Source organism: Octopus bimaculoides, chromosome 30 (genome assembly GCF_046866305.1).
Source record: "Octopus bimaculoides isolate indiv1 chromosome 30, ASM4686630v1, whole genome shotgun sequence".
Lineage (NCBI taxonomy): Eukaryota > Metazoa > Mollusca > Cephalopoda > Octopoda > Octopodidae > Octopus > Octopus bimaculoides.
In genome coordinates, this window is record NC_142957.1 from 14181258 (window position 1) to 14198757 (window position 17500).

The 17500-nt window shown below is 40.0% G+C and overlaps 1 protein-coding gene across 1 annotated transcript in view; it reads right to left on the minus strand.

Moving 5' to 3' along the window:
- LOC106867724 (dual specificity protein phosphatase 10) overlaps positions 1-17500 on the minus strand; it is a 27173-nt gene that overhangs the window by 858 nt on the left and 8815 nt on the right. The window contains 3 exon segments of the mRNA XM_014912724.3: positions 1-2644; positions 7524-7709; positions 9712-9891. The exon segment at positions 1-2644 is cut by the window's left edge and continues 858 nt beyond it. Of these exon segments, the coding sequence (XP_014768210.1) occupies positions 2370-2644; positions 7524-7709; positions 9712-9891 (641 nt within the window). The 3' untranslated portion in view covers positions 1-2369.

Here is a 17500-nt window from a genome sequence, read left to right on the forward strand (position 1 = left end):
AACATGTCTCCTCTGCTAACACACATTAAATAAAAAATAAATACAAATTCATACCAAAAATTATATTACATACATACACACATATATATATACATATATGTATGCATACATGTATGTATATATATATGTGTGTAATAAACACACAGACATTCTATATAAATTACACACATACACACAAACAAACACATACATACAAACACACATACATATTTATATATATATATATAAAGAGATATTTTTATCATCACTGTTCTGTTTGTATTATTCTTGAAACATCATTTTGTTTGTACCACAAAGGCACGACTTGGAAAAAAAATCACTTTATTTTTCATCATTAAAAAAAAAAAACTGTAAAAAGTTTTTGTAACCACAAAAAAAATATATATTTATAATTGAATAAAAAAAAATCCCCCAAAAATGTACAAAAAAATTGTTCAGAAAGAATGAATCTCATTTTGAGCTCCCAATTCCACACAGCTTTCTTTTCAAGTTTAATGAATATAATAATATATTTCTTGAAGAAACACTGTGAGGCAATGGTGATGATATTGGTGGCCATTTTGTTTTGCGTTTGTCTTTCTTCTTTATCATTCAGTAAATATTTGTTCATCCATTATAATAATAATAATAATATTGATAATAATAATATTATTAATAATCAGGATGATAATAATAACATTATTCATTCATTTCTTTTTTCTTTTCAAATTATTGTTTGTTTGAAAACAACAAACTAAAAAAGTCGGTGGGTTTTGTTCAAAATTTCATTTAAATATTTGTCTTTCATTCTCTGAGTATCTTTAATTTCATTTTTCTTCTGGCCAATCCCCGCCAACCCTTACCAAAAACCCCTCCCCCAACAACATGTGTGAATTTGTGTATAACTTATTCAAGTTTTTTTTTTTTTTTTTTTTAGAGATTTTTATATTATATTTCTCAACAAACGGACCAAACGACCAACGGACAGACAAATTAGACAGATAGATACAGATATATAAATAAACATATAGATAAATAAAGATAGATACACAATTTTATATAATCATACTGGCTGCAGTTTCATGTTTTAACGTCTTTTATTCTCATTTTTATTTTTATTCTCTCTCTTTCAAATCTCATTTTGATAATACTGGAATGTTCATAGTTGAAAACACATTACATATATATAATGTTATTTCAGTTATTTGGCTTGTACATATATATATACATATACATATATATATATGGTTCAACACAGTCTGTCAATGCCATTGTTACAAGACCTGTCTTTACCTGCTCTCTCTCCTGCATCTCTTACATCTTCCATATGGTATGTGTGTGTGTATATATATACACATACATACATACATACATATATTATACACACACCACACAAAAAAGGGAAGATTATTGCAAATAACAACACTACTATTACAGATATCACACACACACGCATGTATGTACCCGTACAATCTGAGAAAAGGAGAGATGAGGTTTGACGGTCAACCAATAATAACAATAATAATGATAATGATAATAATAATGGTTTCTGATTTTGGTACAAGGCCAGCAGTTTTGAGATTGAAGGGGGGCTTTAACAAATACCATCGACCCCAACGTATCACTGGTAGCATATTTTATTGTGTTCAGAAGGATTTCTGTGGTCATTATTATTATTTCTGACTAGTTACATTTTTATCAATACTGTTTAGACTAGATATACATATACATATATATATATATATATACATATATATATATATATATATTTATATATATGTATTATATTACAATGGCAACTGATTGACGGTGATGACAGCAGTGGTAGTGGTTTGTGTGTTTTGATTAGTTGATTGGTTTTGTGAATTGGCTATTGTTGAGGAATTTTCACCATCACTCATTCATCGTTTGTTTCGACACGGAGAGAGAGAGATTTAATAAGACTAGCTTCATTTGACCGATTCCCAAGTCTCACACAAACACACACACACACGCACGCACGCACGCACACGTGCACCATATATTTGCATGTCTTTACGTCGTCTTTACGTCGTCTTTACGTTACAGACTCAGTAGGTGTGACACAGCATGTGGATGTGACCAAAAAAAAAAGTAAAAAAAACAAACAAACTCCCAGGCGGTCGATGGAACCTGGGAGATATCTCGGACACGCGTCTCCATCAAAGACAGTTTTTTTATTTTTCCCTGACTGGCTTGGTCGATTCGCAGCCATGAGCCGAAAGACATGCTGCTACAAAGAAGCCTCCTTTCGACCACGACTGCTCTCATCTCACTCGGCTCTCTCTCTCTCTCTCATACACACACATGCGCGCGCGCGTATAGACACAATCAAAAGATATACAGAAGATTTACAAAAACTGGACGCTTCGCTATAACCAGCTGTCAATCTCGTCAAACTCTTCCCGCGATTTCTCAGGGATTCTAGGCGAGAGTCCGTTGTTTAAGGATTGTTCAAACTCCATGAGTTGTCCCATGAAGTTAAAATTCGGCGAAATGATTGCACGCTTTTGCTTGACATATCGGTAAGCATCTGTCATACTGAGGGTGGAGTGTTTCAGTAAATATGCGATGGTCACAGTTGCCGACCGTGATACTCCGGCTTGACAATGGATTAAGATCTTGGCGCCGTTTCGTTTGGCCTCATCTGCAAATAAACAAAAAGAAGAGAAAATTAAAATCTAAGATAAAATTAACAGAATTTTTGTTGTTGTTGACATCATAAGAAATTTATAAACTTCAAGAGAAACATCATCATCATCATCATTTAACATCCACATTCCAAGCTGGCATGGGTTAGATGGTTTGACTGGAACTGGTAAGTTAGAGAGCTGCACCAGGTTCCAGTCTGATTTGCCATGGTTTCTACAGCTGGATGCCCCTCCTAATGCCAACCACTCCAAGAGTGTAGTGGGTGCCCTGTATTGCCATCAGCACGGGTGAAATAATCATTGTTTTTGGAATGATGAATCTTGAAGTGCACAAAGCTAGGTGTAGACATTGGGTTGAAAAACCCTTTGAGATAGAAAAGTGAAATGCTGCTCATAGGATATGAGCCCACATCCCCTTTTGGGTTTTTTTCTACCTGAAGAATTTTCAACACCATATTTACACGCTAATATGGGCCTTATGCACCTCAAGAATCAGCATTTCAAATGTTTGCGTTTTAATATATATATAAACAGCTAGGCACAATATAATACCATAACATTTTTCATATATATATATAGGTAAGAAGCTTGCTCCCCAATCACATGGATCTGGGTTCAGTCCCACTGTGTGGTAACTTGGGCAAGTGTCTTCTATTATAGTCTCGGGCTGACAAAGACCTTGTGAGTGGATTTGGTAGACGGAAACTGAAAGAAGCCCATCGTATGTACATTCTATCGGTGTCTTTTGCTTAACTGCTAAGTTATAGGGATGTAAACATACCAACACTGGTTGTCAAGTGGTGATGGGAGACAAACACACACACACATGTTTATGTCCCCGTAACTTAGCAGTTAGGCATAAGAGACTGATAGAATAAGTGCTACGCTTAAAAAAGAAAAAGGGGAAAGAAAGTCTTGGGGTCGATTCGTTCGACTAAAACCCTTCAAGGTGGTGCCCCAGCATGGCCAGTCTACCGACTGAAACAAGCATAAGAATAAAAGAATATATATGTATACATACACACGGCGGGACATAAAATGTTTCTTTGCCCCCTTTTAATTCGTCACTCGTCGCCCCCAGCCATTTTAAACAGTCTCATCTACCCCCCCCCCCCCCCATACCCCATCCACTCACATCAAACTACCTCATTCACCCACCACCACCACCGCCGCCATCATTATCACCCCATCATGCAAACCTCATTCCCCCCCCATCGTCGCCACCCCCCCGCCACCTGCACCCCTACCCCATAAGCTAAATTGTCCATAACCCCCCCTCCCCGCCGCCGCCATCCTGTATGACTCATGCCTCCTTTTTAAGATTGCCAGAAGAGAAAAAAAAAAAAAGATAGAAAGGAAAGAGTCTGTGGGGATGGGTGAAATGGAGTGTGGGGGGTACAGAGGAAATTACACCCTCCCCCATCCCCAAAGTCCCTATGTGTCTGCAGTGGTGGCGGCAGTGGCGAAGGGACGCTGAAGTGAGGGGGGCAGTAGAGGTGGGTCATTCTAGGAGCCATAATGATAACATCGCTGCTGCTGCTGTTGTATTTGTTTAGCCCATGGTTAGCACAACAGGAGCAGACCTTTGATCAAAAAAAAAAAAAGAAAAAAAGACAATCCAGTTATGACCATTCTGCTAAGCGGCACCACTCGTGGGTGCAGACTCCAACTTGCGAGCACAGTAAGCGTTTTTAATAGGGTCAGGTGAGAAAAAAACCCTGATACTGACCCCCTATTGTAACCCAGGACCATCCATTTCATGGTTGGGTGGTCAGCGACCAAACTGCACCCATCTCTGGCATACTAGGTGAGATGGACATTGTGGTCACCATGGAGGACTAAAAGCAAAACATGTCAAAGGACGGTCGAGCTCCTTCTGAACCAAGCAGCTGACCCAAGGACTGTACCCACAGAAAATCCGGTGAAAGACAATTTGTACCCTGGATGAATCACCTTCTTTAATAAGTTATTTTATTTCTATTTTTTTTTTACTTGTCCCAGTCAGACTGTGGCCATGCTGGGGCACCATCTTTAAAGAACTTTAGTTCAACGAATTGACCCCTGGACTTATTTTCTTTTCAAAGCCTGATCCTTGTTCTATCAGCCTCTTTTAACCAAATTGCCAAGTTACAGGGACATAAACACACCAGCACTGGTTCTCAAGCGGTGGTTGGGGACAAACAGACAGACACACATACATGTGTGTATGTGTGTGTGTGTGTGTGTGTGTGTACGCATATAGGTGTGTGTGTGTGTGTGTGTATGTGTTCTCAGCCACCACTCGACAACAGATGTTGGTTCGTTTGTACTTTTCTGTAACTTAGCAATTCAGCGAAAGGGACTGATAGAATAAGCACCAGGCTTCAAATGACTGAAACAAAGAGAAAGATAAAAGTGGCTGTGTGGCAAGAAGCTTGCTTCCCAATCACATGGTGCTGAGTTCAGTCCCACTGCATGGCACCTTGGGCAAGTGTCTTCTATTATAGCCATGCAAGTGGATTTGGTAGACAGAAACTGAAAGAAGCCCATTGTATATAAATATAAATATATATATATATATATCATCATCATCATCGTTTAACGTCCGCTTTCCATGCTAGCATGGGTTGGACGATTTGACTGAGGACTGGTGAAACCGGATGGCAACACCAGGCTCCAGTCTGATTTGGCAGAGTTTCTACAGCTGGATGCCCTTCCTAACGCCAACCACTCAGAGAGTGTAGTGGGTGCTTTTACGTGTCACCCGCACGAAGGCCAGTCAGGCGGTACTGGCAACGGCCACGCTCAAAATGGTGCATCTCATGTGCCACCCGCACAAGAACCAGTCCAGGGGCACTGGCAACGATCTCGCTCGAAAACCCTACAAAGGCCAGTCAGGCGGTACTGGCAACGGCCACGCTCAAAATGGTGCATCTCATGTGCCACCCGCACAAGAACCAGTCCAGGGGCACTGGCAACGATCTTACTTGGCTTGCCGGGTCTTCTCACGCACATATGTATGTGTGTGTGTGTGAGTAAAAATAAATACAAAAAAAGGGTTTTTGTATGATTGTGTATAGAGGAATATATTATTTTATTTAAAAGAGTTATATATATATATATATATATATATATATATATATATATATATATATATATATATATATATATACACACATATATATATCATCATCATCCAGTGTTTTGTCCCCATTAACAGGGGTGGCTAGATCTACCTCAGTGTCATAGCAACCGAGGTAGGCAGGAGCAGCCCACCCCCAAACTTTAGGCTGGCTGGTGCTCGTTCTCCTTTGCTATCATGGGGCTTTTGTGGAGCTGGATTTTCTATGGGGAGCATGCCCTTGCTTACCCCCAACCTCAGTTTCTAGACATGAGTGGTCGCTTGACCCAAGGCCCCTACCACGATTTTTAAGAAACGTGGTGGAAAACTAGCTCAGGAAGGCAGGGATGCTACTGGCCGAGACCCCTTTCGGAGGGCCCCCTTCACCTATAATACATACATACATACATATATATTTTTATGTGTTTATGTGTCTGCGTTTGTCCCCACCATCATCGCTGACAACCGATGTTGGCGTGTTTACGTCCCCGCAACTTACTTAGCTGGGTAAAAGAGAGACCCATAGAATAAGTAACTAGGCTAACAAAGAACGAGTCCTGGGTGCGGGTGGGGGGGTGGATTTGTTCGACTAAAGGCGGTGCTCCAGCATGGCTGCAGTCAAATGACTGCAGCAAGTAAAAAAAAACGAAATAATATATGCTAGTAACAGAGAGAAAAAGGAGAGAGATGGCGAAGAGGGGGGGGGGGCACGCGTCGATGAGTCATTAAGTCAGAAAAGTTCTCACAACGACGGCGGCAGCAGCAGCAGCGACTGACTTCACTCAACCCCCACCACCACCACCATTTCTAGTACTCTCACCACCACCACCACCACCACCACTACCACACTATGCGATTAGTACAAGGTGAACGTCCTCTTGTTTTCCAGCCGATTTGGTTGTTTGCTTTGCCTCCCGCTCCTCCCCTCTCGCAACTTCAGCTTTCAGCAGTCGGAGTCGTTGTGCGTGCGTGTGTCTGTGTGTTCGGGCTGTTGAGTGGAGCAGACGTTGTTGAGTCTGTCGGTGAGAGAGTGTGAGCGCGCGTCCGTCTGGGCATTGCGCGCGCGCGCGAGCGTACGTGTGCCTGTGTGTTTGTGTGTGTGTATGTGTGCGTGTGTGTGTGTGCGTCCATCAGTGATGAGACAGAGAAAGAGAGAGAGAGAGACAAAGAAAAGACGAAGAAAGAGAAAAAGTATGAAGAATAGTCGTAGGCGCAGGAGTGGCTGTGTGGTAAGTTGCTTGCTTACCAACCACATCGTTCTGGGTTCAGTCCCACTGCGTGGCACCTTGCGCAAGTGTCTTCTACTATAGCCTCGGGCCGACCAAAACCTTGTGAGTGGATTTGGTAGACGGAAACTGAAAGAAGCCCGTCGTATATATGTATGTATATATATATATGTATGTGTGTGTATAAGTTTGTGTGTCTGTGTTTGTCCCCCCCCCCCCCAACTTCGCTTGACAACCGATGCTGGTGTGTTTGCGTCCCCGTAACTTGGCGGTTCGGCAAAAAGAGACCGATAGAATAAGTACTAGGCTTACAAAGAATAAGTCCTGGGTCGAGTTGCTCGACTAAAGGCGGTGCCCCAGCATGGCCGCAGTCAAAAGACTGAAACAAGTAAAAGTGTAAAAGAATAATAGAGGAGAAAATATGGAAAGAAAAATTTTAGGAGTTGGAAATGGAAAAAAATATCACAATAAATCTGCCTTTCAAACATGCACGTAATCAAGTATGATGCACAGATGGTTATAGACACATACAAATAGATTGATATTTACCTATATATTCAATGGCATCATCAAAGTACTTCCGTAGATTTTGGTGACCGCTGTCCGTTACTGGTATCGTTTTGTAATGAATGCCTTGACTCTCGAAATGGGGTCGAACATGTGACGTGACATTTAAAATATAAGTTATATCTAACTCTTTCAGAATTTGTAAATTACCAGCATCTCGCTCGTTACCTGAAAGAATATAAATAATAATAATTATAATAATAATAATTATAATAATGATAATAATGGTTTCAAATTTTGCCACAACGGCAGCAATTTGGGGGGAGGGGTTAAGTTGATTACATCAACCCCAGTACGCAACTGGTAATTAATTTATCAACCTCGAAAGGCCGAAAGGCAAAGTTGAGCATGGTGGAGCATGGCGGAATTTGAAGTCAGAATGTAAAGATTAGATGAAATGCAATAATAATAATAATCCTTTCTAGTAAAGGCACAAGGCCTGAAATTTGGTGGAGGGGCATAGTCAATTGCATTGACCCCTAGTATGATACTGGTATTTACTTAATTTATCGACTCCGAATGGATGAAAGCAAAGTCGGCTTCGGTGGAATTTGAACTCAGAACAGAGCGACGGGTGAAATGCCGCTAAGTATTTCGTCCAATGTGCGAACGGTTTTGCCAGCTCAACACCCTTGCAAAGATGAAAGGCAAAGTTGACCTCGGTGGGATTTGAACTCAGAACATTAAGAGTCACAAGAAATACCACAAAGCATTTTGTACGACACGCAAACTATTCTGCCAGCTTAAAGCCTTGTTTCAAATTTTGGCACAAGGCTGGCAATTTTGGAGAGAGAAAGCAAGTCAGTGATATCATTGGTTAGTTCATTCACCTGACCTTCATTGCTTCAGGGCAACGATGACCATGCACCACGTAGGTCCCAGCTCAGCTGGTACTAGCCAACGGTACACTTGGTACCTTTACATTTTTTTTTTTTTAGTAATCCTGAAAGGATAAAAGACAAAACCAACCCTAGTCTCATTTGAACTCAGAACGTAGAAGATGGGGGACAAAGGGACAAACACTGAAAAATATTAAATTGAAAGTTCTGACAACGTGACCCCTAAAAAGATTAATCGTGTCTATCTGGAAGTTAAAGCTATCTATGACTCCTTTAAAAACTTCTGCGTTCTCCTCTGAAACTTATGAACCCCAAGGAAATAAAACTTCAGTGACGCTACAAACCTCCCATTTTATTCACATGACACCCTAACAGGTGATTGTATGCTTGTCTGGCAGTTAAAGTTGTGTGTGACCCCTAAAAAAACTTCTGTGGTCTTCTCAGAAACTTTAGTGACCTTACAAATGTCCCGATTTATTCATGTGGTCCCTGAAAACATTGTATCCCCCCACTTGTACCAGTGGCTCCCTATTTAGAACCACTGCCCAACAAAATTAAGGCAGGCCCAATGTGGTTTGTAGATAGGTCACCAAGTCGTATGTAAGAGAGAGAAAACGGACTTTCGTAGAATTCCTGTCTGCCAAAATTCCATTCACGAAGAATTAGTCATCTCGAGGCTGTAATCTCCCTATTTAGAACCACTGCCTAACAAAATTAAGGAAAGGCCTGATGTGGTTTGTTCTACTTGCTAAAAAGTAATTTTGTGTAACCATACTCTGTTCCGTTTGAAAACAGGACATAATAGATGGCATAGCCCTAGATACACAATGCCTGAACAGAAGATAGGTCATAGCTAAAACCACCTTTGATTGTAGGTTTCTGGGTTGCAACGAACTAGGGGTTGAAGAACAAAGAACAAACATTAGATAATGTAGTCCTAGGTACGCCATATCTAAATGAAAGACAGGAAGATAACAGCTGGAGTACTTTTCGTAATAGGCGTACAAGATCAGGTTTAATTTGGAGCTAAACAATACCAAGGACACATTAGATGATGTAGTCCTAGATACACAATATCTGAATAAAAGATGGGCCATATATATGGCAGAGGAAGGCATGGAGAAATGATAGTGACAAAAGTCACAAAAGACAACAAAATGGCGGCTGTGCTGGAGAGGCAAGACATCGTCCAAACCAAGCAAGGACGGGGTGGAGAAGGGAAAACCCCAAAACAATACACAAAAATAGGTCTAAAATTTGATTGATGACTGATGACAAACGATGGATGGTGAATGATAAAGTTTTAAATGATTATAAAAAACGGTTCTCACCTAAATAGAGAAAAGGCAATATTCGTGAAACCTCGGCTGCTTCGATTTGATGTTCAACTAATGGCGTCAAAGGACTGTGTACCAGACGACACTCTGACGATAACAAACGACAGTCTGACGACATCCATAGTAAATTGTCGCATAGATTTTCGTGTTTTGACTTGAATTCCCGTAAACCCCCTGCAAATAGAAACGGAAGATTATCATATTATATGTGTGTTGTTTGACAAAAAGCGTTTGTACGAATCTCTTGGTCATTGAGTCACTGGTGTTGCTTCGTAGAAGCAATAAAGTTATACAAACATTCTAGTTTATGAGTTTGTGTTGTTTATATATTATATACACTTAGACTTTCCTGTTTGATGAATAAACAGCTACACACGGGAATTACATTGATTTTTCTGGAACCTTAGGTCTCAAGGACTTTCCGGATTTCTGATTAAGTCTCCGTCAACACAATCCTTGTAAAGGTATAATAGATATGTACTCAACAAAAGGTATCGAATGATCAATTCAATTTTATGTTAAATTGCTTTTATTAAACTCGACAAAATCAATTACGTGCGCGTGACAGACAGACAGACAGACATATGCACGAACATGAATATAAATATATACACGTTTACACGTATACAAATAATACATTCACACACATCTATACATATATATATATATATATACACATGCAGAAATACATAATTACACACAGGTACATATGCAAAAACTAAGCAGGGGTGGGGGGATCTACTTGGTTTCACGACCGGACTAGCTAGAAATAGCAATTACCACCCCCTCCTCAAATTACATCCTAAATGTAATGAAATAAAAATAAAAAAATAACCCCCAAAACATGGACACATTGAAACGTTCGGTTACGGTAAAAGGCGGGTTGGTCATAGGTGGTACGCTCAGATTTACGTGATCAAAAGTGACCCACGGCTAAACAATGGGAAAAAAGTTGAGAGAGCTATCCAACTACATGCCTATCCCTTTCCACCCACTATCTATCTATCTATCTATCTCTGTACTTCTCTCTACCTGTCTCTCTCTCTCTCTCTCTCTATCTATCTATCTATCTATCTATCTACCTATCTCTGTACTTCTCTCTACCTGTCTCTCTCTCTCTCTCTCTCTCTCTATCTATCTATCTATCTATCTATCTCTGTACTTCTCTCTACCTGTCTCTCTCTCTCTCTCTCTCTCTCTATCTATCTATCTATCTACCTATCTCTGTACTTCTCTCTCTCTCTCTCTCTCTCTCTCTATCTATCTATCTATCTACCTATCTCTGTACTTCTCTCTACCTGTCTCTCTCTCTCTCTCTCTATCTATCTATCTATCTACCTATCTCTGTACTTCTCTCTACCTGTCTCTCTCTCTCTATCTACCTATCTCTGTACTTCTCTCTACCTGTCTCTCTCTCTCTCTCTCTCTCTCTCTATCTATCTATCTACCTATCTCTGTACTTCTCTCTACCTGTCTCTCTCTCTCTCTCTATCTATCTATCTATCTACCTATCTCTGTACTTCTCTCTACCTCTCTCTCTCTCTCTCTCTATCTATCTATCTATCTATCTATCTATCTCTGTACTTCTCTCTACCTGTCTCTCTCTCTCTCTCTCTCTCTCTCTCTCTATCTATCTATCTATCTATCTATCTCTCTCTGTACTTCTCTCTACCTGTCTCTCTCTCTCTCTCTATCTATCTATCTATCTATCTGCCTACCTACCTACCTACCTCTATAACTGCCTATTTCTTTTATCAATCCATCAATTTATTTTCTCTTTGCCTACATCTATCTACCTACCTACCTACCTACCTACCTTTCTTTTTTCTAGCCATCTACCTACCTCAACCATCCACCCCGCTTCCTAACCTATGACGCATCGCACATCTTGCCAGCTGCTACTTCGAAACTGGGTCAGCAGATAAACGGAGACGCGGCGTCGGCTCGCGTCAGACGTGTGACCGGCGCACGCCTCAGCACCACACACACACACAAATAGCCAATGACAAACTGGACATATGGTTAAGAAGCTCGATTCACGACAAGATGGTGCCGGGTTCAAGCGATCCTTGAGCGCAATGTCTTGGGTGGGTGGAGGGCAAGTGTTCTTTCTCTGATTACAGTCTCGAGATGACTAATTCTTCGTGAATGGAATTTTGGCAGACAGGAATTCTACGAAAGTCCGTTTTCTCTCTTACGTACCACTTAGTTACTTATCTACGTCTATCTAATTTCAGGAGATGACGAGTTATAAATAAAAGCTATGTCCGGTCACGATATATCTAAGAATGAATTTTAAAACATTTAATCCTTAATCGTTAGTCGCCTATGGCTCTCTTAATGTCTACCTATCTATCTATCTATCTACGGTTCCTGGCTGTAAGGATGTCGCAAAAGGCCTGGTTGGAAGCCCAACCTTCCAAGTTCTTTTACAAGGGCTTAGAAAAACCGAAGGGGACCGCTGCAATAAATGTGTGAATCTGGGAGGGGAATATGTTGAATAAAATCATAATTAACTGATCTCCCTATTGTTTTTTTTTACTCAAAGCCAGGAACTTTTCAGCAACCCCCCCCCCCCCCCCCCCACCCCCAATGAGTGCTTTGGGATTCAATCTCACTCTGTGACCCTTTGGGCAAGTATTGAGAGTGAAAGCCCTGCATGAATGCACATGTGTGTGTGTGTGTGTGTGTCCGCGCGCGCCGTCTCTAATCGCTTGACAACTGGTGTTGGTTCGTTTACGCTGCCGCAACTTAGTGACTCGGCAAAAAGAAATCGACAGAACAAAGTGCTAAGGCTTAAACTAAGTGCAAGGGTTGACTTGTTCGTGTAAACTAGCCGCAACCCAACGACTGAAATAATAAATAAAAGTAGATAGATAGTTATCCATATGTTTGTATCATGGCCACGACTTATCAGTCAAGTTGTAATCGCTAAAGATAGAGAATTTGATAATGGTGGTGGTTGGCCGCTGATGCAGGCCTTGCTGGACCATGTGGCAAAGTATAGATATTTGAATAAACTTATCATACAATAAATTAACATTGAGCTCTTTGTTACTACGATACCAAAACCACCACCTCTCTCTCTCTCTCTCTCACACACACACAGTGTTCAAAAGTCTCTCCTTAGTATTTTATTGCAAAATAAATATTTATAAGATGGTATAAGACTACAAAAAGAATATATTAGACTTTACAAGACTTTATAAGCTACTGAAAGTGTCGTCCTTCATTTTCAATACAGAAGTTGACTCTTCAACACATGCTTTGAAATACATCTTGGAGAGTCTGACTCTTGGAGAGTCAGGATGAAAAAGAATTCACTGTGGAGAGACTTTTTGAACACCCTATATATATATAATGAGAGGTAAGTAGGTAGATATATATATAAATGTCTATTGTATCTACCTAGCTTGCTACCTACCAATCTATGCATTCATCAAGCTTACCTGCTAACTTCAACAAGCTACCTAGCTAATGAGTCGTCCATCTATTTACCAAGCCATTTACCTACCTACCTACCAACCAAGCCACCAAGATGTCTACCCATCTATTTACCAAGAAACCTAGCCACCAATCCACCTGCTCACCAAGTCACTTAGCCAACAACTCATCTCTGTACCAAGCCACCTTGGTAGCCAAACTGCCCAGCTACCAATATTCCAACCTACTTCATAAGACACCTAATCAAGTACCCATCTATTTACCAAACCATCTAGCTACCTACCCATCTACTTACCAAGCTACCCAGCTACCTATCTAGCTACCCGCTTGCCAAGCCATCAAGACCAACAACTACCCATATACTTAAAAAGCCACCTCGTTACCTGCCCTCCTCCGTACATTACCTCAGCTGTTCCTCTTAAGTGCAGATCATTATTTCAAACATACAACTGCCACATACACACCTATGATATGTTTTCCGTTTTCAAATAGCTAATGCCAAAGAGAGAGAAAGAGAAAGATCATTCTAAAGACTACTTCTTAAAACAGGAAAAAGGCGTTGGTGTGAATGACGTGAGGTCTACAGCGCGAAACTTTAGGTCTACCAACATCATAAAGTCGTACCTAGGCGCCGCGTCTTACACAGAGATGGGGGTGGTATCTATTTTAAGATTTTAATATTTAATATGTTATATATGACATCATTGCTGGATGATGATGCAGTTGTTTAGCACCAACATAACCTGATCAAAGAAACGCTCTAGACGTGACCGTTCCACTTTTTTTCTCTCCTTTCGAGCATTATATACCTAAAATTAAATTAGGTGATTTTCTAAACACTCTTCTTAAAAAAGAAAAAAAAATCCCAGCTAATGAAGGAGACCTCTACATGGCTGCTATTTTAACCAGGCCTGGCTACCATGTAGAGGTCTCCCTCATTAGCTTATACCTATATACATACATAAGACAGGAGGGTGTGATTTGAGGGAGATTTGGCTGCTATTTCTACCAGGTCTAGCTACCATGTAGAGGCCTCCCTCATTGGCTTATACATACATACATACATACATACATACGACTGTAAGGTGTGATTTGGTCGCTATTTCTGCCAGGTGTAGCTACCATGTAGAGGTCTCCCTCATGTCTCATACGTTCATATATACATACATAAAAGAGAGTAGGGTGTGATTTGAGGAAGATTTGGCTACTATTTCTACCAGATTTATCTATCATTTAGAGGTTTCCCTCACTGGCTCATACATATAAACATTAATAAGACGGTAAGGTGTGATTTGAGGGAGATTTGGCTGCTATTTACAGTAGGTTGGCATTGTTATTGCTGTTGTACCATAGGATATGTTTTAAAAGAAAATGCTTAGAGGGTTTCGTGTGCTAAACTTCAGGACTACCATTATAACATACATCAAAAAGCCTTTTATTAATCTAAGCTAGTCTGCAGAGCTGTGATTTAATTGTTTACGCCTGGATTTCAATAAAAGCTAAATATAATACATGACATCACCATTCCTGGATGATGCTACAATTGTTGTTGTTGTTGTTCTTGTTCTTGTATTTACATAGCTTCATAGATTCGAGTGAGATCTTACACTCACCAGGAGAAAGAAAAGAACAAGAAAGAAAAAAGGCGTTGGAGGAAGGTGGGGAAATCTAGAATGCTAAACTTTAGGTCTACCTTAATAGCAAAGTTTTTTTTTTTTTTTTTAGATTAAAACATGCTGTTGGTACGTCATTGTTATTAAACCCTAGGTTTCCCCAGATCAGTACAAACAACAAACCTATGATAAAAGAAAGACGTTCTAGCCCTGACCACAACGCCTTATCTAGCTAAATGTATCTGGAATTACGTCATCTGATGGAATCTTTTCCTAAATTAAGGCAGAAAGCTAACGCGGATTCAGTGAGATTTAGCTGCTATTTTTAGCATATACAAGGACCACGTAGAATGTACTTATTGTTTAGATCATAGCTTCTGTAGTTGTATATTTAACTCAGCCTCGATCCAACAGATTTACCATTATTTGACGGATATGTTGCTGCTATTTCTAGCAATCACTTAGAGGAATCCTTTGTTGGCCAGCTGTAGCTATATCAGTCCTGATCCAGTAGCAAGCCTTCTATGATAATCCAACAGAGATTTAGCAGCTATTTCAAGCATACACAACAACAAAGTACCTTCTCTGTTGACTTTCCAAAGCAGACCTATAATACAACAGAGATTTAGCTGCTATTTCTGGCTGACGTAGCCACTATGTGCTTCCCCTATTATCAAGGCTATTGTTGTTGTTATTCGGCCGTAGGTCATCCCGATCCAATAATAGACTTCCTATAATAATCGAACGGTGATTTGGCTGCTATTTCTAACGTACGTAGCTACTAAGTGCCTCCCCTGGCTCGCATTGTTGTGAAGTCCTAGCTTAAACCCTGATCTCAAATAGCAGGCTTCATGTAACAATTTTTATAGATTTAGCTGTTATTTCAAGCAATCTTGTTGGCTCCAGAAATAATTGTTGTTATTGCTTGCTGCCTTTGTTGTTATTTGTCTCTACCCCACCCCCAAAGAACCCCTTCTTATACCATCACGTCGATCCAGCAGTAGTAGATTTGGCTGCTCTTTCTAGCAACCCTTTTGGCCCCTGTACACTCCATGCTGTCAGGGTTTCACAGCTAAATATGGAGTATGACATCATCATAACCTAGATTCTGGAAGTGGTGGTAGAGGTGGTAATGTTACAGTGGTGGTAGTGGTAGTTGTATTGTTAGATGGTGGTAGGGGTAATGTTATCGTGATGAGGTGGTGGAGGTGATGTTGTATTGTTATTGTGATGGTGGTGTCGGAGAAGTAGAACGCAGGGGGAAGGGGGAGACAAGAAACAATGAAACGGCGGCCAGCTGTGATTATAGTGATGGCGATGGAAGAGGAGGGGACCGAGTTGATGGTGGTGGTCGTCGTAAAGTGAGAGGAAGAGAATAAGATAGAAGTGAGAGAGAGAAAGAAGAGAGACAAGGGAGAAGGGAGAGGAGGTGAACATCCTAAAAGTTAAAACAAGGGCGAAGGCTCGAAATACAAAGATGTGCGTGTGTGTACATGAGTGTGTGTGTGTGTGTGTGTATGCGTGTGTTTTATGTATGTGTATATAGGTATGCATTTATATATGCACATGTGTATGCAGATATGCTTACATACATAAAAACATACATATATATATGCATGTATGCATGAATGCATATTCATACGTATGCATGCAACTGCACAGTGCTGATGTACACAGCACAATGCATAACAATGCATTGCTGCACATATTGTATTCATTTGATAAATATCAATGCATATGTCATACCAGACAACTGCACATGCACCGCAACTGCAGTTTTATAACAGTATTGCACACTATGCAAAACTATTGACTGTACTAAACATACATGCATACATATATACATTATATATAGGTGTATATATATATATATATATATATATATATATATATATATACACGTATCTGTATGTCTCTGCATGTACGCGTTTATGTATGCTTATATGAATGAATGTATAGCACATGTATGTCTCTATATATGCATGAACGTATGAACCCCTACTTATATGTATATATGTATGTAAGCTGGCGTGTACATATACTTTGGGGGTTGTCAACCATTTCTCATCTATAGACCCCTTCGATTACTATTTTATTCTACCCATTCGATGTTTAAGAATTAGTTTTATAGAAACTTCTTTCGAAATTCCTATTTTGTTTTTCACACATTAACTTGTGTAGGCTGAACAATGGAAAATGTTAGAGAAAGAGACCTTGCTGTTTCTTGCAAAACATAACCAATATGTACATCTAAAGCAGGGGTTCTCAACCATTTCTTATCTATGGACCCCTCTGATTACTATTTCATTCTGGTGGAACCCCCCATAGCCATTCGATGTTTAAGAATTAGTTTTATAGAAACTTCTTTCGAAATTCCTATTTTGTTTTTCACACATTAACTTGTGTAGGTTGAACAATGGAAAATGTTAGAGAAAGAGACCTTGCTGTTTCTTGCAAAACATAACCAATATGTACATCTAAAGCAGGGGTTCTCAACCATTTCTTATCTATGGACCCCTCTGATTACTATTTCATTCTGGTGGAACCCCCCATAGCCATTCGATGTTTAAGAATTAGTTTTATAGAAACTTCTTTCAAAATTCCTATTTTGTTTTTCACACATTAACTTGTGTAGGTTGAACAATGGAAAATGTTAGAGAAAGAGACCTTGCTGTTTCTTGCAAAACATAACCAATATGTACATCTAAAGCAGGGGTTCTCAACCA